The sequence below is a fragment of the Schistocerca serialis genome, chromosome 1 (genome assembly GCF_023864345.2).
Source record: "Schistocerca serialis cubense isolate TAMUIC-IGC-003099 chromosome 1, iqSchSeri2.2, whole genome shotgun sequence".
NCBI classification, from domain to species: Eukaryota; Metazoa; Arthropoda; class Insecta; order Orthoptera; family Acrididae; genus Schistocerca; species Schistocerca serialis.
In genome coordinates this window covers 327,150,787-327,176,844 of record NC_064638.1, presented here as the reverse complement: position 1 = coordinate 327,176,844, position 26,058 = coordinate 327,150,787, and the positions used below count along the sequence as shown (strand labels likewise).

The window sequence follows — 26,058 nt, the reverse complement described above, 5'->3', positions numbered from 1 at the left end:
AGAAGATGGGTGAAGAATAGACGACATACCTTCCCAAATCCCTATCCTACTGTAAACTAGTCGGCTGTGAAGTATTACAACGAAAAACTACCGCTTTCAGCGACACACAACGATGACTTTCGCGCATGCAAAGCCAGTAAACCACGAGATTCTGCACTCACAGCTCCATTCCATTATGGGACCTCCACAACAGCAACACACACTTGCAAAGCCAACAAGGAATGACGAACAAAGCTGTACACCAAATACTTGCCTACATCCATCTCGCTCAAGTCCAACACCTTCGTGCAAAAAACATTCGCCAACCTCATGCTTAAACATTCATAGGGTTGTGTGAATGTGTGAAATCAAATTATGTGATGTAGGAATTGTGCAAAAGAAATGTGTGAAAAACTAAATAAGTTAAGCACACCAGACAGCTAATAAACTACAAAATAACAGTCATTGACTATGGACTTAAGTAAAAAAATAGACTATCGATAAAAATAAGTAATCAGTTCTGAAATGGACAGTATATAAAGAACAAAAGTAACGAATAATAAACACTAAAACTATATGCCACTTATTTTCTCCTCATAAAAATAAAAGAATAACTATATTTTACTTATTTTCTCCTTATAAAAACAAAGAATAAAAAATTATCTTGTTGGATGTTTTCCCTTTTTTTAACATTTGTACCATTTGTTAGGATAATATCTCAATACTTGTGTATGTATATTTCTTTGTCAAAGCAATTCTTGGAAATAATTCTTATTTGTTAGTGTAACAATGTTGAAATGAGTGTCTAGAAACAAAAACATTTTACTTGTACATGATATTTAGAAAATATGTTAGGAATAGATTTTACTTAATTACTACATTTATAAAAACAATATTTCTAAGAAAATCGATGTGAAAGGCTCCTCACTTTCTATAACATACTTCTTAAAAAACAAACTTCACAATTAAATAAAGAAAGAAAATAATTAAATAATAATAATTATAATAGAATAAAAATATTCTTCCCTTGTCAATATAAATATATTTTTGATAATAATGTGGAAGAATAAAAAAATATAAATTAGTAATACAAACTAGCATGGAACAGAATAACTTAGCTGAACAGTAGGCAACAAAATTTAGATAATGGAATAATTTTTGACTGACTTAGACAACGATTCAATCATTGCCTAACTTCAGTGCGAAAATCAAGTTCGAAGGGTGGTGATATGTAAGGTGTCAGGCAAATCCAACACCTTCCATGAAAACCCTCACATGATAAGCAAATCCAGTAGTATGTCACATAGCTCCGAATAAATCGTGAAATTAAATTAACCAAAGTAATAAGAGTAACGAGTGAGCAAATGGAATACCACAGACTAGCACAAGAATGCCTAAATGCATGTCATACCTTCCCACCGTGAGACAGACGCAGTTACGAGGGGAGAAACAAGAACAGAAGCCGAGAGCAGAACCGTGTTAAGCTGGAAGGCCCTACAATAAGGGACGGACACCCACGTCGCCAGCTAACCGCTAGGACCACCCCCCAGCCCATGTTAAAAGCTAGAGCCCTCCAGAAGAACAGTATAGATCTTACGATAACACAAAAAGGGCCACCCCAGCCGCAAATTTTAGCGTGAGACTTTTTCGCGCCTCTGTTACGTCAGGACCACCCCCCAGCCCATGTTAAAAGATAGAGCCCTCCAGAAGAACAGTATAGACACAATTTTTGTAGGCAGAGCTTAAGGTTAACATTGAGACCCTGACTGGTCAGATGAATACACAGCCAGATAGTTTTTTTAAACCAACTTCGGTCAATTGTAGCAAGGAGAAGTTAGGTGAGAGTTGCTTCCGAGACGGCGAGGTGAGCGGAGCTGTACTGCCCGCCGCCCCCTGACGAACGCCGACAAGGTAATGAATGCACGCGATGCCGCATAACAGCGCATAAAGCTTCACTCAGAACTGCAGAAGTCTCATCTGTTACACCCCCTTTTTGAGTAATACTAGTGTCGATCGTCAATTAAAGCTCATGGTGTTCACATTTGCCACTTGAAGTAAAAATCTGAAACGCGATGATTTTTCTGTTATATAGTTATTGAGAAGCCACATCAGTCACTGTAATTTACGACAAGTTAGATAAGTAATTAAAGATAATTGAGGGTCACTGTAGACTGTTTTGATAGTTTTCTCTTTTGTGAAACTTAATTTAAACCTAGATTATAGATGTGATATGGCATAGGTCATCCTTCGATCCATTGTAGAACTTGGACACCCATTCAGGGAATATTCGTTCACATTTTTGTTGAGCGCAGTTGGTTTTTACCATCCTGTATTAAAACATTTCCTTTTATCAATAGTGCAATTTATAAACAATGTTTTGTGAGTAGAATAAAATTTCTAATGGTAAACTTAACTGCTTTTTCGACGTTATTTTACCAGCTAACTAAAAATAGAAAAGCCTTGAACCCCATCCACTAAATTTAGTTAGTATTAAGATTCTTTTACAGGGAGTGCAGTGGAGCTGACGCTGAAATCATTAAGTATTTGGTTATATCATCGCTAGTCTCACTGAACTCTTCTGAACTCTACATGTCATGTGTTGTCTGGCGTCACCTTACCAGCAACAGGTCCCAGGTTCAAACTAGTCAATTCCCTAAAAAACACGCTCAGAGCGTCGTTGCGAGAAAGTGGTAGGGAGACACAATATAGAACCAACAAAAACCACGCAGATTGTTAGAACGTGGGGTTTTGAGAATATTAAAAATGAATGAGGGCTACGCGAAAAGCAACCGCCGTTTTCGCGTAGCGCAGCAAACAGTGGAGGAACGGAAACCTTTCCTGAACCTAAACGCACTGCGGGCTAACTAAGCACACGTCCGGATACGATGGTGGGAAGACTGAGCTGCCTCCAGTTTCTCCCAGTCCATATAAGTGTCTGAGCTGATAACCAGTGAGTCCATGTGATAATATGAGTTTTTCTGGTAAAAAAAAGTTTATATCAGCTACTGATTTTACCCGTCAGTTTTGGGATGTCTATTATCAGACTTGGACGTTGTGATTCAGTGATGTAGCATGTTTGATATGGCAGTACAAACTTACATGGAAAGAACAGATCGGCTCGCCGTGTGTAGTCATCTTCAGCAGCCTAGTGATGAATTTACAGAAAACTGGCATTTCAATATTTCAGTTTCAGGAACAATAGCTGAAAATTTCTCGCACTGTTTCATATGAGATGATTAGTGGGAGACTAGGCAATCGTAAGCCCTATTGTTAACGAAACTGCTACAGAGGAATACAAGTCACAGCCCATTCTTTCTGCCTCGGAGTTTATTTCGCTCTACGACGAGGGAGAAAACTTACTGAAGGGCTTGAAATTTGACTGCCTTACGCAATGACGAGTATTTGTTGTTGCCACGTAATCAAACAGAAGCTTGTAAAAGTGGGAAGTATTACTTTTCGTAAGAAAGTACTTGAAAGGTCTAATTATAATCATCATACCAGTAAGAGCACCGAGCGAGGTGGCGCAGTGGTTAGCCCATGTGACTCGCATTCCGGAAGAGGATAGTTCAATCCCGCGTCCGGCCGCTCTGATTTAGGTTTCCCGTGATTTGCCTAAATCGTTTCGGGCAAATGCTTCGAAAGGGCACGACCGACTTTCTCCCCTATCCTTTCCTAATTCTATGGGACCGATGACCTCGCTGTTTGGTAATATTTATATGTAACAGTGAGTAATTTCTTCCATGCTTTATAGATTTACAACCCATTTTAGAGTCGCCACGATAGTTTGTAGCTATGATGTGAAGAATCATTATGTGGAATTAGTATTTCAGTTTCCCTAAGGATGAATTAAGATTGAAGATTTGATTCCAAAAAATAAGCGATCAGTTTTGATCACAAAATATTTCTAGTATGGTTGAAACACTTTATAAAAGAATGCTTTGAAGGGAGGAAACTTGTAGATGTGTGTGCGTGTGTGTGTGTAACAGAGATAAGGCCATGGAGTACGCAGTATGGCAAGTAGTCTCTACTACTAGCTACTCTGTGTATCCCTACAGGGATATGTCGAGACTACATAACCTAAATACACAACGATGGCTGTTACTTCCTTTCGCATATAAAATGTTCTAGCGATATGAGCTGCGACACCTATCACAAAAAAAGCGACACACCCTTGAATTTTTCTCTTCAGAGCCTTAATTCAAGTACATTACAAATATTGAATTCAGATAGTTAAGATGCCTATGAAACTCGTGTACAAAATGCACGGTAATTTCTACATTAGCGGAGTAATAAAGTTCCAAATATACAGAGCAATTTCGGGTAAACCTTACAATGTAGCGAAGTCAAGTGACACAGGAAGCAATGTATCTTGACGACAAAAAATTCTGAGCATCTAAATGCTCACTCAAAAGATGTAGCTACTCTATGTATCCCTACAGTGATATGTCGAGACAAAAGACGGTAATTCGACTCACACAGATGCCATTTATTTATAAACGTAACAATGGGGTTTGTGTCTCAAAATGGAGAACTTCACGAAGATGGAATGTACATCGAAAAAAGTAAAATACATGTAATATAAATATGTACAAAATAAGATCTTTATTTTGTACAGAATTTTATTTAGACACGCAGTGATGACTTTCCAGGTAGTGTAAAGACGTACTGGGAACTCTGTTGTTCAGATATGCGATCAGTCATGAATTTTCATTTCAGTGGTTGTAAAATTGTTATACATGCACTTTTGGCTTCCCAAATACGATGTAATTTGTATTGAGATCATATTAGCTGAAACAGTTGGTGTTGGGTTCCGCTAAAGTTTCTTGCATTTTCTTTGAAGTAAAAGTGCGCAGTTCTCTGACGCTTAAAAAGAAAAGAAAACATCCACATTCACCAATAACACCAAGTAACCGAGTCTTCGGTGTGCGTCATTTGAGAATTTTGCATTTACACGGAGGCAGTGGTTTTCACTGTTGCAGATCAATTTTCTTAAAATGAAAGTGAAACTAAGGAAGTAACCACCACGTTTTGTCATTTTATCATTTGTATTGCCCTTTTATTGATATGTAGTGTAATTTTACATTTTAAAATAGTTTTTCATTCGTATTTTCCAGATATGCCAACAAAAATGATAACTACAAAAGCAACAATATAACGTAATAATCTTATATTTACGCACCATTCACCACCACATATAATCCAGATAACGCTTCCTTTATTATGAACTTATTCATAACAGCATAATATATGGCCAAAAATATTTCGAGCTTGAGGCGTTGTAATCGCTCTGAAAAATTATACAGGGATCAGGGAGAACGCTTAAGAATACAATAATTTCTATATAACGTTACATATAAAACGAGGCCGCAGCAAAGTCTTAGACAAATACAAATTTAAAAACTAGAGACTATATAAAGTACTGTAATTGAATGAGTAGTTAAAATGTTTATGGACGCCAAAAGTATCTACTTCTGTATAGTTTTAAGAATTTTTATTGTAATGGTGCGATTTCATTCTTTGTACAGAATCTACAAGCGTAACTCAAGATTTTCTTAGGGAACATGTATCGTAGATGAAATAAAATAAATATTTTTTGACGAAATGTCCACACCTAAAAAAAGAAGAGAGACGTGGCCAATATCAGACTTAGTCTCAGTACAAAATATGACACTACAGGACACGGCAGCCTACATAATCTTGTAATACTTATCTCTCAATGACAAATCACTAATCTACAACAGGCCACTGGATAGAAGCATTAAAGTTATCTTCTTTATTACTGTATGGTTTCATGCACTAGTTAACGTTGGTTTCTGAGGATGTCTGGAGGACTTGTGACATTGTGGATGGCACTAAGTGATTCATCATTGCTGTGAGAACTTCCTATTGACTATTGATGAGAGATGAGGCAATGGAATCGCTCGAGGATGCCGCTCCACCGTCTGAAAAACATAAAAAAAATTTATTAGTGAACGACATATTTAGTTTAACGTCCAACTGCACAAATTCACATGTGACGCAGCAATACGTAAATATTCTCTTTCCTTTCTCTTTAGGAAATCGTAATTACGCTAAGAAATGAGATTGAATGAATGTTTTTTTAGGTTATTAAATGTTTGCAAATTAGGTTCATTTTCGTAATTAGTGATACATGATAATAACATGTAATTGTTGTCTTTTCTGTTTTTAGACCTCCGTTTTACCGCAGTCGCAATTATGTAAGTAAAAGAGGTCATAACCTTCTTTTTAGACTGCAATAAAAGTCTTATTTAGATAATTTACGTTCCACTTTATTTCTATGAGTCTTCAGTGATCACATGTAAAACCTGAAAACTGTTTACAATCTTGAAAAATAGATCTATAAGGAAACCCAAATTACATTAACTATTAGAGGAACCGCCTTAAGTTACACAGTAAGAGAGAGGAGACAGTGTGTCTCAGCTAAAGATTTTGGGCGATGGAAATTGTTAGAGGAACTAAGGGCAATTAGTTGTAAAGGACGCGTCAAAGCCGAGACTGTTTTAGGGGATCAGTCATTAGCTCTCTTTTGAAACTGGAAACGTTATTTTCGAGGAAACCGTGAGAGATCATTTCAGAGTCAAGTTTCTGCTGCAGAACAAGATTTAGAGGAGAAAGGGGCTCCGTTTGGAGTGAGACAGAAAGGATTTTATTCTGACAGGAACGAGGAGGAGAATCAAAATCCTGAAAGATCCAGTCGCTCGTGGATTCTCATGAGTTACTACCCACTCTCTAGTGATTGCCCTCTTGTGTTTGGTTTGATATGTTGCTCCGAAAGACAAATAATACGCTTAGTTCTGCGAAAAATGCAACACACAGGAAGAATCATCTGACTCAATCCGCCTTCATAGGATTTGTAGAACGGTGTACCATAGATAAGTGAGCAAGACCACAGAGAAATGATGTACATGTTGACCCAGCAGTACTTATCTTGTGTTACTGGATAGCTCAGTGTCACGGCAAACTGGCTGAGAATCACAAAACGAACTGGAAACTTGAAAGCAGGTACAGTATGTGTCGCCATTGTCAGTATGCCCAGTCTCAGCAAATGAGAGTCCTAGCAGACCACAATGATCTATGTTCAGGAAATGCGGTTGTGATACAGTAACAGTTCGGATCGAACAATGCACGGTGCTGTGGCATTGATGCAACTGTGGAACTGGTGGGTAGATACACCGAAGGGTTGGCACTAGAAAATGTACTCCTGCAATGGGATGACTGTCATCTTAGCAATGTAGGCCTAACGAACCACATGCTTCGTCCACAGTGGAGACTCGATGCTGAAGGACTGAGTGGGTGCAGACTTCTTTGCGTCGATTTTTCGAAGGTAGGAAGATAAGGCTCTAACATCCCTTTGGCATTGATCTCATTAGATACAGGGCTACTGCTAGCGTTGTTTCAAGGACGGGGAAGGAAATTGGCCGTGTCCTTTCAAAGGACCTACCGCGCCATTTACTGCGGTATGGACTGGAGGCACTGAATCGCATCGACGTCTACTGTTCAGGAACTAAATCGCCTCACGTTAAAGGGTGTACTTTCACATCGTCAGAATAGCAAAATAGCAAAATGGGATGTTTTCTGAGTCCTTGCTACCTTCAGAATACTAAAGAATGCATATTACTCAAAACGGGCAAGAGATTTTTCTAAATTTACTAATTCTAAAAAATGTCGGATTACATTTCTCGGCCTGTCTTCTGAGACAAGTAGTTCAGTCAGTATTGCCTTTCGTGTTCCTAAATTTCTCCGGGATCCAACTTGATTGTCTTGCAGGTCGATTTCTTCCATTCCATCCGTATTAAACTTTGCACCCGCGGCCGTCAAGAGTTAGTGGAAGCATTTCCATACAAATAGAGCACTCTGTCAGCGTTACAGTGGTAGCAATTATTTTGTTACAATAAAGTAATAAAGATAATTAGGAAAATACAATCAATGAATTACCCTGTAACGAGCTGATGGAAACCAAGTGTTCATCTTATTAAAGCATCCAGCAAACAACGCTGATCAACTTCTCAAAGTTTGTCTGTAGTATTACTTCAAAATAATCATAGGTTTAATGTAGTAAATGAATCTGACAAGAACACGTTATCGAACTAAATTGGGGAAGAAAGAAAATTGTACATTTTGATTAAAAGAAGGGCTCGGCTGAAACGGCACAGCGCGAGCCTTCAAGGAACAGTCACTTTGGTACTTAAAGGAGATGCGCGGAGTAAATATTGTTGAAGAAGAGGTGTGCACGAGTGCAATAATCAGGTGCAAATGGCTGAAGGTATGGCTCCTCTTTTCTAGATTTAATTTATTTTTCGTACTTTTTGTTAATGTTTGCTGTTTTACGAGTAAGAGATTATAATTCATAAAGAAATAAAGTGCCTGAGATAGTAAAGTAGCAGAGAAAACTCTTCTATTTAACCAGAGAGACGACACAGAATGCGTCATAGGTGACTTAAAATGTTACTAATGTAAAAGCATAAATATGACGGAACAATGTAAAACCGTTCATGCCTCTTGCGATTCCTATGGTTCGTTGCTAATTCATGTAAGTTTATTCAAGGTGAAAGTGTTATTTCAAAGCAAATTATTGCTGAGAGTCCTGAGCATTATTTAGATACTCTGAATCATGTTTCGTTTCCGAATAACTAGTAGAATTGGCTTTCAGCATTGTAATAATTGAAACTTTCGTGGGAATTTCTGGTCGGCTTCACAGATAGTCAGTGAACCAATTTTAATCGTGAAACTGGATCTGCATCTCTTCCAAAGTACTTTAAAGGAGTCCGATAGTTTTTCTACAGGCGACACGGTGATCATTTATTTCATAATTTCAAAGAGATCCCACAAGCTGAGGTTACTCAAACGTTGGCTTGGAGTGGACTTTTTAGGAATAAAAAACAACAACTTTCATAATTTGATGTATAAAAATACAGTGTGAAAGCATTTGTTAGTATTCAGAACTAACAAGTATTTTTGATCCCATCGAATTTTAAGGTATACAGAGATCATATTTATAAGTGAAACAGTTTTTTGCTTCACATAGGAAAATGATATAGCGACATAAAATATCTACAATGCCCCACCACGGAAAAATATTTACAAAGTAACATAGTAATATTTTCTTTTAATTTTGGAACTGTCAATTAGCCGGCCGCGGTGGCCGAGCGGTTTTAGGCGCTTCAGTCCGGAACCGCGCTGCTGCTACGGTCGCAGGTTCGAATCCTGCCTCGGGTATGGATGTGTGTGCTATCCTTAGGTCAGTTAGGTTTAAGTAGTTCTAAGTTCTAGGGGACTGATGACCTCAGAAGTTAAGTCCCATAGTGCTCAGAGTCATTTGAACCATTTTTATCTGTCAATTTGGTAATCAAGGCAAATAGCAGAAATAAATATTGTTGAAATGTAAGCACGAGGGAAGTGGGCAGATTCAAACGGATGGAGGTTGCATCAGACCACATTTCAGGCATTACCTCTCACTACGGACAACGCAGTGACCGAGGCCCCTCGCTTAATGATAGAGAGCAGCGGCGTTTGCATAGAGTTGTCAGCGCTAACAGCCAAGCAACAAAGCTTGTAAAAGTCAAGGTAGGATGTACGATAAACGTATCCGTTCGTTCAGCGGGCGATGAAATTTTGCGTTGAAGGGCTGTGGCAGCAGACGACTGACCGACGCAATAGATTTTTATACCAACAAATCGGCAAACGCCCTAATTAACAATGTTTTAACTTCTCTGTGTATGATGCAGTGACTGGAAATTAACCTTTCATGCATTTATGAGAGCCAAAATGTATTCTTAAAAATCCTCTAAGAGCTCCTAATAAATAATTCCTTATTGCAACCGATTTCAATCCTGAGATCATCATCAGATATGTGGAAGTCATTTAAAGCAGCTTACGGCAGTTTAAACTTACGGCATCAAATAGCATAAAAACAACATATGTACTCGCATTTGCGAATACGATTAGATTTCAGCTGCCCAAATATTAATTACATATGAAAATTTGCGCCGAACCGGGACTCGAACCTGGGCTTCCCGCCTTACCACCGAGCGGTCACCTCAACAACTTCGGCTATCCCTGCACACTTCCTGGACCGACCCAAACTTCCATATGTCACCCTGTGTCCACGTCCTGCACTCGCACAGTTACTGTGATTTCCGCACAAGGAGAAACTTATTTATAATTGTCGTGGCCTGTCTAGGCATGTAATACGATTTTACAGTGTCTGTGTTTTACAGTGTACTATGCAATGTCCTTTAGATATACACGCATGTCGGAAAAACAGACGCTGCTACGATCTACAGCTGTAAGAAATAGAAGAAATGTATTCATAATTGCATAATACACTGTAAAACACAGCCGCTGCAAAATAGGAGGAGGATATTAGTGTTTAACGTCCCGTCGACAACGAGGTCATTAGAGACGGAGCGCAAGCTCGGCTGAAGGAAGGATGGGGAAGGAAATCGGCCGTGCCCTTTCAAAGGAACCATCCCGGCATTTGCCTGAAGCGATTTAGGGAAATCACGGAAAACCTAAATCAGGATGGCCGGAGACGGGATTGAACCGTCGTCCTCCCGAATGCGAGTCCAGTGTGCTAACCACTGCGCCACCTCGCTCGGTGCAAAATAGTATTACATGCCTAGATAGGCCGCAAAGGTAGTTACTTTGTCTCTCTCTGTGCGAAAATCACAGCAACTGTGCAGGGGCAGGAAGTGGACACCTGGTGGCAGACGGTGACTTGGGTCCGTCTGGGATGTGGACTCGGATAACTGAAGTGGTTATGGAGGCCGCTTGCGCAAAGCGGGAAATCCAGGCCCGAGGTCCGATCCACCACAAGTTATCGTATCTCACTAATAAATTGTGCAACTCTTTCTTCTGTTTCACACAGCTGTAGGTCGTAGCAGTGAATGCATGTCTGAAGGACATTATATAGTACACGATAAAACACAGACATTCAAAAGAACATAAAATACATTTCAAGACACTGCTGTCAAGGGGTAAAGTCCTTCACAATGATTATTTGAGAATTATAACCGGCTGTAATAAAAAAAGTATTTATTAGTAGCTCATGGTGCTGTAAGTAAGATGTTTTTAAGTACTTTCGAGCTGTGGGGTACCACCTTTAATAAAATGTATGATATAGAGTCGAGGGACATGAAAGGGAAGCAGTGGTTGCGAAGGGAGCGAAACAGGGTTGTAGCCTCTTCCCGGTGTTATTCAATCTGTATATTGAGCAAGCAGTAAAGGAAACAAAAGAACAATTCGGAGTAGGTATTAAAATCCATGGAGAAGAAATAAAAACTCTGAGGTTCGCCGATGACATTGTAATTCTGTCAGAGACAGCAAAGGACTTGGAAGAGCACTTGAACGGAATGGACATTGTCTTGAAATGAGCATATAAGATAAACATCAACAACAGCAAACGAGGATAACGGAATGTAGTCGACTTAAGTCGGGTGATGCTGAGAGAATTAGATTAGGAAATGAGACTCTTAAAGTAGTAAAGCAGTTTTGCTATTTGGGGAGCAAAATAACTGATGATGGTCGAAGTAGAGAGGATATAAAATGTAGACTGGCAGTGGCAAGGAAAGCGTTTCTGAAGAAGAGAAATTTGTTAACATCGAGTATAGATTTAAGAGTCAGGAAGTCGTTTCTGAAAGTATTTGTATGGAGTGTAGCCATGTATGGAAGTGAAACATGGGCGATAAATAGTTTGGACAAGAAGTGAATAGAAGCTGTCGAAATGTGGTGCTACAGAAGAATGCTGAAGATTAGATGGGTAGATCACATAACTAATGGGGAGATATTGAACAGAATTGGGGAGGAGTTTGTGGCACAACTTGACTAGAAGAAGGGATAGGTTGGTAGGACATGTTCTGAGGCATCAAGGGATCACCAATTTAGTATTGGAGGGCAGCGTGGAGGGTAAACATCGTAGAGAGAGACCAAGAGATGAATACACTAAACAGATTCAGAAAGATGTAGGTTGCAGTAGATACTGGGAGATGAAGAGACTTGCACAGGTAGAGTAGCATAGAGAGCTGCATCAAACCAGTCTCAGGACTGAAGACCACAACAACAACAACAAAAATAAAGACAACAACATGGTGCATATTGTTATAGCGTTGTAATAACCCTTACTGGTCGAAAATGTATCCTTCGTCATGACCTTTGACACAGATTTGCTTTTCAAAAACTGAAGTGCAATACCATAATCCCTTTGACATGAGTCTCTTAAGCTCACTTCTCCCACTCCCACTCCCACACCCACCCACCCACCCACCCACACACCCACCCACCCACCCACCCACCCACCCACCCACACACACACACACACACACACACACACACACACACACACACACACACACACACACACACACACACACCAAAAACAGAAATTAGAAGCTCTTCGAAATAAGTGGGGCACTGTGTATGAGATATCCACACAAGGTGTAACGAAAAGGTGGGGTCAGACTTTCAGGAAACATTCTTGTAACGCAGTGGAAAAAAATATTTCATCGCGTAGCAATCTCCAATCAACATTTACGTCTTGCAGCTAGTTGTCTTACGCTGTAATAGTGTTTTCCTCAACTACACGAAGGAGTCCTCCTTCAGTTGAGGTGTCGGGGTTCTTCTATGCCTCCTCTAGTCGCGAGTAGAGGGTATAGCGTCCCATTCTTCCTAATACGACGATCAATTACTTCAAACTCCTCCTGTAGAGGCACTGTCTTTCTGGAAATCTCTCTAACCAAACATAATCAGCAAGGTATTTTGAACATTTCATGTAAGAAAACGTTTCATGTAATGCTATTGTGTCCTGTTCCTGTATGTTTCCCGTGATTAACGCAACTATGATGAGAAGTAGAAAATGAGCTCTAACATAGAAATAAAACGGTTCCGGACCCACGTCTATATAACACCTTTTATTCATCTACATCTACATTTACACTCCGCAAGCCACCCAACGGTGTGTGGCGGAGGGCACTTTACCTGCCACTGTCATTACCTCCCTTTCTTGTTCCACGCGCGTATGGTTCGCGGGAAGAACGACTGCCGGAAAGCCTCCGTGCGTGCTCGAATCTCTCTAATTTTACATTCGTGATCTCCTCGGGAGGTATAAGTAGGGGGAAGCAATATATTCGATACCTCATCCAGAAACGCACCCTCTCGAAACCTGGACAGCAAGCTACACCGCGATGCAGAGCGCCTCTCTTGAAGACTCTGCCACTTGAATTTGCTATACATCTCCGTAACGCTATCACGCTTACCAAATAACCCTGTGACGAAACGCGCCGCTCTTCTTTGGATCTTCTCTATCTCCTCTGTCAACTGGACCTGGTACGGATCCCACACTGATGAGCAATATTCAAGTATAGGCCGAACGAGTGTTTTGTAAGCCACCTCCTTTGTTGATGGGCTACATTTTCTAAGGACTCTCCCAATGAATCTCAACCTGGCATCCGCCTTACCAACAATTAATTTTATATGATCATTCCACTTCAAATCGTTCCGCACGCATACTCCCAGATATTTTACGGAAGTAACTGCTACCAGTGTTTGTTACGCTATCATATAATCATACAATAAAGGATCCTTCTTTCTCTGTATTCGCAATACATTACATTTGTCTATGTTAAGGGTCAGTTGCCACTCCCTGCACCAAGTGCCTATCCGCTGCAGATCTTCCTGCATTTCGCTGCAATTTTCTAATGCTGCAACTTCTCTGTATACTACAGCATCATCCGCGAAAAACCGCATGGAACTTCCGACACTATCTACTAGGTCATTTATATATATTGTGAAAAGCAATGGTCACATAATACTCCCCTGTGGTACGCGAGAAGTTACTTTAACGTCTGTAGACGTCTCTCCATTGAGAACAACATGCTGTGTTCTGTTTGCTAAGAACTCTTCAATCCAGCCACACAGCTGGTCTGATATTCCGTAGGCTCTTACTTTGTTTATCAGGCGACAGTGCGGAACTGTATCGAATGCCTTCCGGAAGTCAAGGAAAATGGCATCTTCCTGGCAGCCTGTATCTAATATTTTCTGGGTCTCATGAACAAATAAAGCGAGCTGGGTCTCACACGATCGCTGTTTCCGGAATCCATGTTGATTCCTACAGAGTAGATTCTGGGTTTCCAGAAATGACATGATACGCGAGCAAAAAACATGAACTAAAATTCTTCAACAGATCGATGTCAGAGATATAGGCCTATAGTTTTGCGCATCTGCTCGACGACCCTTCTTGAAAACTGGGACTACCTGTGCTCTTTTCCAATCATTTGGAACCTTCCGTTCTCCTAGAGACTTGCGGTACACGGCTGTTAGAAGGGGGGCAAGTACTTTCGCGAGGAATGTTTCCTTAAAATTTGGATGTACCTTTTTGTTACACCCTGTATAAGTTGCAGTTGGGAAACGTGCAGCGAGGATAGCAGTCACAGTGGTCGATGGTGAGAAGTGACAGCCTCGCCAGCAGAGTACGTACCCGGAGCCCAGGACTTCTTGCCGCGGGTGCCGTAGAAGCCGACGGGCGCCTTCTTGGTGTTGCCCCTCTTCTGGCGAGTTGCCTCGCTGGCCTCGTTCAGGTAGTACAGCAGAGAGTCCAGGTCAGGAGGGGAAGCCCCGTCGTCCTTCTTGCCTCGTACTCCCTGAATGGCGGACAACACAGACATCACCTCAATAGCACATTCACACTAACAACGAACTCATTCAAGCTACTTTTGCTTCTATACTGAGATGACAGAAGTCACGGGATAGCGATATGCACATATACAGAAGGCGGTAGTACCGCATATACACTACTGGACATTAAAATTGCTACACCAAGAAGAAATGCAGATGATAAACGAGTTTTCATTGGACAAATATATTATACTAGAACTGACATGTGATTACATTTTTACGCAATTTGGGAGCATAGATCCTGAGAAATCAGCACCCAGAACAAACACCTCTGGCCGTAATAACGGCCTTGATACGCCTGGGCATTGAGTCAAACAGAGCTTGGATGGCGTGTACAGGTACAGCTGCCTATGCAGCTTCAACACGATACCACAGTTCATCAGGAGTAGTGACTGGCGTATTGTGACGAGCCAGTTGCTCGGTCACCATTAACCAGACGTTTTCAGTTGGTAAGAGATCTGGAGAAAGTGCTGGCCACGGCAGCAGTCGAACATTATCTGTATCCAGAAAGGCCTGTACAGGACCTGCAACATGAGGTCGTGCGTTATCCTGCTGAAGTGTAGGGTTTAGCATGGATCGAATGAAGGGTAGAGCCACAGGTCGTAACACATCTGAAATGTAACGTCCACTGTTCAAAGTGCCGTCAGTGGGAACAAGAGGTGACCGAGACGTGTAATCAATGGCAGCCCACACCATCACGCCGGGTGATTCGCCAGTATGGCGATGACGAATACTCCAGTCCAATGTGCGTTCACCGCGATGTCACCAAATAGGGATGCGACCATCATGATGCTGTAGACAGAACCTGGATTCATCCGAAAAAATGACGTTTTGCCATTCGTGCACCTAGGTTCGTCGTTGAGTACACCATCACAGGCGCTCCTCTCTGTGATGCAGCGTCAAGTATAACCACAGCCATGGTCTCCGAGCTGATACTCCATGCTGCTGCAAACGTCGTCGAACTGTTCGTGCAGATGGTTGTTGTCTTGCAAACATCCCCATCTGTTGATCAGGGATCGAGACGTGGCTCCACGATCCGTTACAGCCATGCAGATAAGATGCCTGTCATCTCGACTGCTAGTGATACGAGGCCGTTGGAATCCAGCACGGCGTTTCGTATTACCTTCCTGAACCCACCGATTTCATATTCTGCTAACAGTCATTGGATCTCGACCAACGCGAGCAGCAATGTCGTGATACGATAAACCGCAATCGGGATAGGCTACAATCCGACCTTTATCAAAGTCGGAGACGTGATGGTACGCATTTCTCCTCCTTACACGAGGCATCACAACAACGTTTCACCAGGCAACACCGGTCAGCTGGTGTTTGTGTATGAGAAATCGGTTGGAAACTTCCCTCATGTCAGCACGTTGTAGGTGTCACCACAGGCGCCAACCGTATGTGAATTCTCTGAAAAGCTAATCATTTGCATATCTCAGCATCTTCTTCCTGTCGATTAAATTTCGCGTTTGTAGCACGTCATCTTCGTGGTGTAGCAATTTTAATGGCCAGTAGTGTACAAGATGTAAAGGATAGTGGATTGGTGGAGCTGTCATTTGTACTTAGGTGATCCATTTGAAAAGGTTTTCAATATGATTATGGCCCCACGACGGGAATCAACATACTTTGAACGCGGACTGCTAGTTGAAGCTAGATGCATGGGATATTCCATTTCGGAAATCGTTAGGACATTCAATATTCCGAAGGCCGTAGTGTCAAAGTGTGCTGAGAATACCAAATATCAGACATTACCTCTCACCAGGGCCAGTGCAGTGGACATCCCTCGCTTAGCGACTGAGAGCAGTTGCATTTGTGTAAAGCTGTCAGTGCTAACAGACAACCGACGCTGTGTAAAACAACCGCATAAGTCAATATGGGACCTGCGACAAACGTCTCCGTTCGGACAGTTCGATGAAATTTGGTGTTAATGGGCTATGGCAGCAGATGACCGAAGCGACTGCCTTTGCTAACGGCACGACATCACATAATATTTCTGACTTTGCAGCCGTCATATTCAAGTACAAGAAGCTCTTCTTAGAGCAGCTGAGAAGGCAGCAGTTAGTTGATGACGTAATGCGATGTGAGGTACCGATGACAGATGGTTTGTTAGGTATGGGTATCATGAGAAGGACCGTCTAAATTGTGGTCCCTCTCCGCGATTGGCTGCTGCATTCGGAAGTTGCGCACCAAAATGACAATCTTCTGTTATTCATATTAGACAAACTAAAGAGCGTAATTACTTGTATTTCATATTTAAAGCATCTCTCAGTAGTGTGATATCATTCTATTATTTCACAAGTATTAATAACCAGCACAACAATAAACAACTGTTAAACGAAAAGGCTGAATAAGCACTTCGGAGACCTTTGGAGCGCGCCTAACTTGGATAGCGGGCGAAGTGGTTCGGCTGTGAGATCAGAGCTGGTTTGGCAGTGTCGGAGGACAGACGTGTTGTCTGCCGCGGTCGATGTTAGTTAAGACTTTAATAGCAACGTATGGATATTTGGACATACACAATCAAAAAAAGATTTGCATCACCTCAGTTCCGAGAGTTCCGGAACCTGTGCAGAAAATTGGAATAGAGATCAACATAAACACCATTTCCGCGCTTTTTATTGTTCATGAAAACCACACATTGCATGTTGTACCATCACACTGCGAGATCTTCAGAGGTGGTGGTCCAGATTGCTGTACACGCCGGTAACTCTAATACCCAGTAGCACGTCCTCTAGCGCTAATACATGCATGTATTCGTCGTGGCATACTATCCACAAGTTCATCAAGGCACTGTTGGTACAGATTGTCCCACTCCTCAACGACGATTCGGCGTAGATCCCTCAGAGTGGTTGGTGGGTCACGTCGTCCATGAATAGCCCTTTTCAATCTCTCCCAGGCATGTTCGACAGGGTTCATTTCTGGAGAATATGCTGGCCACTCTAGTCGAGCGATGTCGTTATCCTGAAGGAAGTAATTCACAAGATGTGCAAGATGGGGGAGCGAATTGTCGTCCATGAAGACGAATGCATCGCCAATATGCTGCCGATATGATTGCACTATCGGTCAGAGAATGGCATTCACTTATCGTACAGCCGTTATGGCGCCTTCCATGACCAGTAGCGGCGTACGTCGGCCACACATATGCCACCCCAAAACAGCAGGGAACCTCCATCTTGCTGCACTCGCTGGACAGTGTGTCACAGGCGTTCACCCTGACGGGTTGCCTCCAAACACGTCTCTGACGAGTGACTAGTTTAAGGCATATGCGATACTCATCGATGCACAGAATGTGATGCCATTCCTGAGCGGTCCATTCGGCATGTTGTTGAACCCATCTGTACCGCTCTGCATGGTGTCGTGGTTGTAAAGATGGACCTCGCCATGGACGTCGGGAGTAAAGTTGCGCATCGTGGAGCCTGTTGTGCACAGTTTGAGTCGTAACACGACGTCCTGTGGTGGCAAGAAAAGCATTATTCAACATGGCGGCGTTGCTGCCAGGGTTTCTTCAAGCCATAATCCGAAGGTAGCGGTCATGCACTGCAGTAGTAGCCCTTGGGCGGCCTGGGCGAGGCATGTCATCGACAGTTCGTGTCTCTCTGTATCTCCTCCAAGGCCGGACAACATCGCGTTTGTTCACTCCGAGACGCCTGGACACTTCCCTCGTTAAGAGCCCTTCCTGGCACAAAGTAACAACGCGGACGCGATCGAACCGCGGTATATACCATCTAGGCATGGTTGAACTACAGGCAACACGAGCAGTGTACCTCCGTCCTGGTGGAATGACGACCCCCTCCGTCTAATAGGCGCTGCTCATGCATGGGTGTTTACATCTTTGGGTGGGTTTAAATCTCTGAACAGTCATAGGGACTGTGTCTGTGATACAATACCTACAGTTATCGTCTATCTTCAGGAGTTCTGGAAACTGAGGTGATGCAAAAATTCTTTTGATATGCGTGTATTTGGGAACAGTGTGATGCTAATTACGGAAATATGCAGTTCACTAATCTGTTGAAGAATATAAATTATTTGTGATTCTAAAGTGGAATGTGATGTGCAGTTTCCCGTGTTATGCTAATAAAAAGCGAGTGGCATCTCGTATAGAAAAACTGTTTGCAAATTTAATCATCCCTAAAATAACAGTTCCTATCTAAGATTTCCTACAGCCTCAAGATTACGGATTCACGACCTACGTACCGTTTTCTGCGCAGGGGACAACAACTGTAGAAGACTGCAGGTTAGTGAACAGTTATTAGAACTTATTCATTCCACTCAGTGTGGTGGAAGCAAATGCACCTCTTGTGTACTGCAGTCTTAGTACAAATGAGATGAGTGACACGACATCTCTGGTAACACAGAAAAGCTATGAAGGAGAGAAATATTTTTGAGTGAAAGGGTTTAATGATACGCTCGTATAAATATCACCCTCTTTCTCTCTGCGACTCTCTCTTTCTCAACTTGCCGTAATCGCCTACAACACTTCTTGTGGGTTCGTGACCATGTTGGCTGGAACCTATACGACTGGAAAACCGATTTCAGTCGGTAAGAGCTAATGGTAGGGTTTGAGTGCGGCGCAGACCCCTCGAAGGCATGGATCCAAGTTGTCAACAAGGCGCCATGCAAACTGGTGGTGGTTCCATAATAGAGTGGACTGTGTTTATGTGGAATGGACACGGTTCTCTGATCCAACTGAAACGATCATCGGCTGGAAATGGTTACGTGGGGCTACCTGGAGACCATTTGCAGCCATTCATAAGCTTCATGTTCCCAGCCAAGAATGGAGTTCTTGTGGATGACAATGCGCCGTCCCGGCCGCGGTGGTCTAGCGGTTCTGGGCGCTCAGTCCGGAGCCGCGCGACTGCTGCGGTCGCAGGTTCGAGTCCTGCCTCGGGCATGGATGTGTGTGATGTCCTTAAGTTAGTTGGGTTTAAGTAGTTCTAAGTTCTAGGGGACTGATGACCACAAATGTTAAGTCCCATAGTGCTCAGAGCCATTTGAACAATGCGCCGTGACACCGGGCCACAATTGTTCGCGATTGGTTTGAAGAACATTCTGGACAATTCGATGAAGTGATTATACACCCGTAGAACATTTATGGGACCTAATGGAAAGGCCACTACGTGCACACAATCCTGCACCAGCAACTCTTTCGCAATTATGGACGGCTATAGAGACAGCAACGACTGGTTGAGTCCATGCTACGTCGAGTTGCTGCACTATGCCGGACAAAAGGATGTCCGACAAGATATTAGGAGATAGCCCATAACTTTTGTCGCCATGAGTGCATTTGTTAGTATTCTACCTTTTCAAATTCATACTGCTGCGGCGCCACGTAGTTTTTGGGTGTAGCTGTAGATGTGACAAATACACTACTGGCCATTAAAATTGCTACACCAAGAAGAAATGCAGATGATAAACGGGTATTCATTGGACAAATATATTATGCTAGAACTGACATGTGATTACATTTTCGCGCAATTTGGGTGCATAGATCCTGAGAAATCAGTACCCAGAACAAACACCTCTGGCCGTAATAACGGCCTTGATACGCCTGGGCATTGAGTCAAACAGAACTTGGATGGCGTGTACAGGTACAGCTGCCCATGCAGCTTCAACACGATACCACAGTTCATTAAGAGTAGTGACCGGCGTATTGTGACGAGCCAGTTGCTCGGACACCGTTGACCAGACGTTTTCAATTGGTGAGAGATCTGGAGAACGTGCTGGCCAGGGCACCAGTCGAACATTTTCTGTATCCAGAAAAGCCCGTACAGGACCTGCAACATGCGGTCGTGCATTACCCTGCTGAAATGTAGGGTTTAGCAGGGATCGAATGAAGGATAGAGCCACAGGTCGTAACATATCTGAAATGTAATGTCCACAGTTCAAAGTGCCGTCAATGCGAACAAGAGGTGACCGAGACGTGTAACCAATGGTACCCCACACCATCACGCCGGGTGATACGCCAATATGGCGATGACGAATACACGCTTCCAATGTGCGTTCACCGCGATGTCGCCGAATACGGATGCGACCATCATGATGCTGTAAACACAACCTGGATTCATCCGAAAAAAATGATGTTTTGCGATTCGTGCACCCAGGTTCGTCGTTGAGTACACCATCGCAGGCGCTCCTGTCTGTGATGCAGCGTCGGTAACCGCAGCCATGGTCTCCGAGCTGATAGTCCATGCTGCTGCAAACGTCGTCGAACTGTTCGTGCAGATGGTTGTTGTCTTGCAAACGTCCCCATCTATTGATTCACGGATCGAGACGTGGCTGCACGATCCGTTACAGCCATGCGGATAAGATGCCTGTCATCTCGACTGCTAGTGATATGAGGCCGTTGGACTCCAGCACGGCATTCCGTATTATCCACCTGAACCCACCGATTCCATATTCTGCTAACAGTCATTGGCTCTCTACCAACGCGAGCAGCAATGTCGCGATACGATAAACGGCATTCGGGATAGGCTACAAAACGACCTTTATGAAAGTCGGAAATGTGATGATACGCATTTCTCCTCCTTACATGAGGCATCACAACAACGTTTCAGCAGGCAACACCGGTCAACTGCTGTTTGTGTATGAGAAATCGGTTGGAAACTTTCCTCATGTCAGCATGTTGTAGGTGTCACCACCGGCGCCAACCTTGCGTGAATGCTCTGAAAAGCTAATCATTTGCATATCACAGCATCTTCTTCCTGTCGGTTAAATTTCGCGTCTGTAGCACATCTTGGTGGTGTATCAATTTTAATGGCCAGCAGTGTAAATAGTAGTGCCTTAACATGAAATTATCAAAACATTTGGGCAAACACGGTATATATTTATTTAAAAGTCTTGGAACACGTATATGGAATGATTTAATGCCGAATGAACACATAAAAGTATTCGCAAGAAAGACAGATGCCACAGTGAAATGCAATGGAAGAATCCTCCGGAAGTAGCTCATAAAACCTTTGTTGCATCGATTCTTGATCAATGCTCGTCGGTCTGGGATCCATATCAGAAGGTATGTATAAAGTACACAGAAAAGCTGCAGTAGTGCAGCTTGTTTCGTCATAGGTTCGTTCAATAGCGGCAAAATCGTGATTCGAGTTTTACATTAGGTTATGTAATAATTATCGTTATTAGTCTTTCTCAGTACTGGCGTGATGGCAGTTTTCATTACCTTTTGATCAGCACTGTATGTTACAATTATGAGGTTGTATTGATTCCCTGTGACATCATAACTTTGTCAGGTGAACAGTCCGGAATGCGGCCCAATATTCCTCGTGATATCAAATGGGAAGCTGTTCGACTAAATAAATACTGACACGGAAACTGCCATAGTGGCGAAAAGTGGAATAGCTTTCGCTACAGTGAGAGACACTAATGTAACGGAGCAGTTCCTGGGAAACATGAGGACAACATTGGCATTCGTATGCTGCTATCTACCTCACTGTAGACAGACCACTGCTACGCCACGGAATTTTGGTACATATTTCTTTGTGCAAGTATCCCGTCGGCAGCTTTAATAGTCTCCTCAACACAATAAACAGACTGTCGGTGCCAGTTCCTCTAAATGTCTGGAAAATTCTTCAATGTAGTAGAAACAACAGACACTCCGGCTCCGGGAAACTCAGGATGACATTCTTTGACTGCAAGGGCTCGCTGCTCATTGAGTTATTCGAACGCGGTGCCAAATTTAACGCACAGCGGTACGTGGACACTTTCCAAAAAATGAAGTGTGCTCTAAGTCCAAACCCTCAGGCGTGTTGAAGGATGGTATCATTCTGTTACAGAATAATGCCCACCCACATGGGACCAAGGCTGTTTCGAATACGCTGCAGAAGTTTCGCTGGGAAGCCCTTACTCATCCTCGATACAGACCCGATCTCTCCCCATGCGTTTTCAATATTTATGGAGCCCTGAAGAAAGTCTTTCGTGGCCGTCGATTAGCCTCGTATGAAGAGGTGCATACCTGGGTACTATCGTATTTCCGCCGGCAACCGCAAACATTTTTTCCATGAAGGCATTGATCACCATGTCTCATAGCGGATAATGTAGTTAAAAGTTACAACTATGGCGATTACTTATTTATGTGATTCTTCAGTTTCTCCCGGCGTATTTCTTGCTCGAACAGTTCACGGGTATATTCCCGGTCCGTAGTGTTCAACGGGCACAATCTTTCGGCGATCAGACATGTCGGAATCGGCAGGTGCGCTGACGAACTGAGCTCCTTAGTGTGGGTGGCCGCCTTAAATCCCCTGCCCTCACGAGGCGTTCTCTCCGCGGTCCGCGCCCGCGCGTCAGCGGCCGGTGAGACGCTGGCGTCGGCGTCTGTGGTGGCGTCGGTGTAATTGCCTCGTCCGCCCTGGTCGCCCGTTCGTTTCCTTCGCTGAGCGTCTTTTTAATTAGACTCAGTGCTGGTTCCCATGCCCTGCTGAGGTTGTAGCCATAGTCTCGGTTGATGAGTCCGTCCCTGGTACGAATTTTGTTAGCCTCTCTAACGACGCTGTCCCAGTATTTAGATGTCTGTGCCAAGACCATGATATGTTGGTAGTCCATTTCGTGATTTTCGGGCAAACAGAGCTCTGCGACCGCCGACTTGTTGGGGTACTCAAGTCGAGCGTACCTCTGACGTTCTCGGCAACGATCTTCGATGGTGCGCACTGTCTGTCCAATATAAGTCTTCCCACATTGACACGGAATCTGGCATATGCCGGCCTTCCGCAAACTGACACTTCCCAATAATGCTCTTGTTTTATTTGGTGGTCAAAAGACAGTTCCTACTCGGTGTTTCCTCAATATTCGTCCTATTTTCCCCGATACTGCGCCAATATACGATATATAGGCAGTGGCTGTCTCTTTCTCCGTGACTTCATCCGTCTCCACACGCTGTACTGTAGAGGTGGGACGGTGAGCGCCTCTGATCTGCCATTCCGAGTACCCGATTTTCCGGAATACAGTTTTGAGGTGTTCCAGCTCTTGGGGCAGACTCTCTGCGTCAGAGATGGTGCTTACATTGTGCACTTTATTTACTTTTTTCCATATGTCTCGTTTGTTTTTGACTGCCCCTAAATCCCTTTATTGAGGCACAGGCACTCTGATAATGCGATAGCCAATTCCCTGATCCTGAGTAGTTTCTTTTCCAATGACATCCATCTCAATGAAACATCAAAATGCAACTTACTACATTCAGCATTTCTTCCGACCTGTGAAATGCTACGATGATAAATCAGTGATTGTCCTAAGGTCTAAGTAGTTGCTGCTCGAAGACTTATGTGCAGACTGACTGCATCATTTCTGAAACCCTCACATAAGAAAATAGTTTGGCCTTCATCTCTAGATATTCGGCAGACGTTTGTTTAATGTTTTTTCTGATATGTTTACAGCATGAGTGGCTGGGATTGTAGAAGATTCACCCTGCATTGCTGGTAGCAGAATTCATCGTCCATTGATGATAACAGTCCAGTGAATCTTTGACAAATGGTTCAAATGGCTCTGAGCACTATGGGACTTAACATCTTAGGTTATCAGTCCCCTAGAACTTAGAACTACTTAAACCTAACTAACCTAAGGACATCACACATATCCATGCCCGAGGAAGGATTCGAACCTGCGGCCGTAGCAGTCCCGCGGCTTCGGACTGCAGCGCCCAGAACCGCACCGCCACTGCGGCCGGCGAATCTTTGACAGTGCCAACCAGTCGTGTTGCTGGAATGTCAGAAAAATCACTAAACCAAGGACGTAGAAAGATCCTGAGACGTAAACCAACAGGAAATACGTCAACAAGTGACCGCGAAAGCCTCAGGGGTTTTGTAATTTAACGAAAGTTGTGATCGCTAAACAGTGTAGTTGTTGTTGACTGACAGTACATATCGTGTTAACACTAGGAGCATGGACAGCAGGCAGGTGGAACAGAAGAGCAGCTGAAGGGCTGGCTGGGGAATCAGTACGTACGTGGAATCCGAGCGAGGGCGCCTTCTTGCCGCGCACGCCGTAGAAGCCGGAGAGGGGGGCCTTCTTGCCTCGCACGCCGTAGAATCCCGAGGGCCCTTTCTTGCCGCGCACGCCGTAGAAGCCGGCCTGTGGGGCCTTCTTGCCTCGCGTGCCGAAGAAGCCCTTGAGGGCGCGCTTCTCGTCGCGCAGCCAAGGGTCGTCCAGCTGCAGCTCGTCGGCGTCGGCGTCGCCGTCGGCGTCGGCGTCGTAGTCCTCCCTGTAGGGCAGGCCCGCCAGCTGCAGGTAGTCGGCGCCGTCTCCCAGCTCTGCGTCCTCCGCGTCTGCCTCGTCTTTCTTGCCTCGGACACCCTGCAACAAGTTATTGTTTAATAGGCAGAGGCCTTATAACCTGCTTCACTACGTACACTCAGGCGACAGAAGTCAGTCGATAGCGATATGCACATATACTGATGGCGGTGGTATCGTGTACTCAAGGTATAAAAAAGCAGTGCACTGGCGGAATTGTCATTGCTTTGAGGTGATTCACGTAATGAGGTTTCCGACATCGTCATGGCTGCACGACGGGAATTAACAGATTTTGAACGCGGAGAGGTTGTTGGAGCTGGATGCATGGGACATTCCATTCCATAAATCGTTAGGGAGGTCAATACCCCGAGATCCACAGTGTCAGGAGTCTGCCGAGAATACCAGATTTCAGAAATTACCTCTCATCATGGACGGCCATCATTTAATGACCGAGAGCAGCGGCATTTGCGTACAGTTCCTAGCGCTAACAGACAAGTAAAACAGTGTGAAATAACCGCAGACATCAATATGGGGCGTACGACAATTGTGTCTGTTAGGACAGTGCGGAGAAATTTGGCGTTAATGGGCTACGGCAGTAGAGAACCACCACGAGTGTCTTTGCTAACTGCGCGACATCATCTGCGGCGCCCCTCCTGGGCCCGTGATCATATCATTTGGACCCTCGACGCCTCGAAAACCGTGGCCTGGTCATATGTTTAAGTTGGTAAGAGCTGATGGTAGGGTTCGAGTGTGTCGCAGACCCAACGAAGCCATGGACCCAAGTTGTCAACAAGACACTGTGCAAGATGGAGGTGGCACCATAATGGTGTGGGCTGTGTTTACATAACATGGGAACGATCATTGATTGGAAATGGTCATGTTTGGCTACTTGGAGAGCATTTGCTCCCAGTCATGGACTTTATGTTTCCAAAGATGTCACTACTACTACTACTACTACTACTACTACTACTACTACTCAGCTCTACAGCTCTTGGAGGGCCTTGGCCTGCATCACAATATCCTGACATTCTATCCGATCCATCGCTTTCCGTCTCCATCCTCTGACACCCAGCTTTTTCATGTCTTCTTCAACTCCATCCACCCATCTCTTTCTAGAGCGTCCCCTCAGCCGTCTTCCTCCAGCCTTGCCATCAAAAATCCTCT

At 43.6% G+C, this 26,058-nt stretch overlaps 1 protein-coding gene across 1 annotated transcript in view; it reads right to left on the bottom strand.

Moving 5' to 3' along the window:
- Nucleotides 1–5,019: 5,019 nt before the first annotated feature.
- Nucleotides 5,020–26,058, bottom strand: part of LOC126470804 (uncharacterized) — a 230,408-nt gene continuing 209,369 nt past the window's right edge. The window contains exons 4-6 of the mRNA XM_050098852.1: nucleotides 24,610–24,957; nucleotides 14,471–14,633; nucleotides 5,020–5,921 (exon numbers count right to left, since the gene is read on the bottom strand). Coding sequence (XP_049954809.1) covers nucleotides 5,863–5,921; nucleotides 14,471–14,633; nucleotides 24,610–24,957 — 570 coding nt within the window. The 3' untranslated portion in view covers nucleotides 5,020–5,862. The remainder of the gene's footprint in view (nucleotides 5,922–14,470; nucleotides 14,634–24,609; nucleotides 24,958–26,058) is intronic.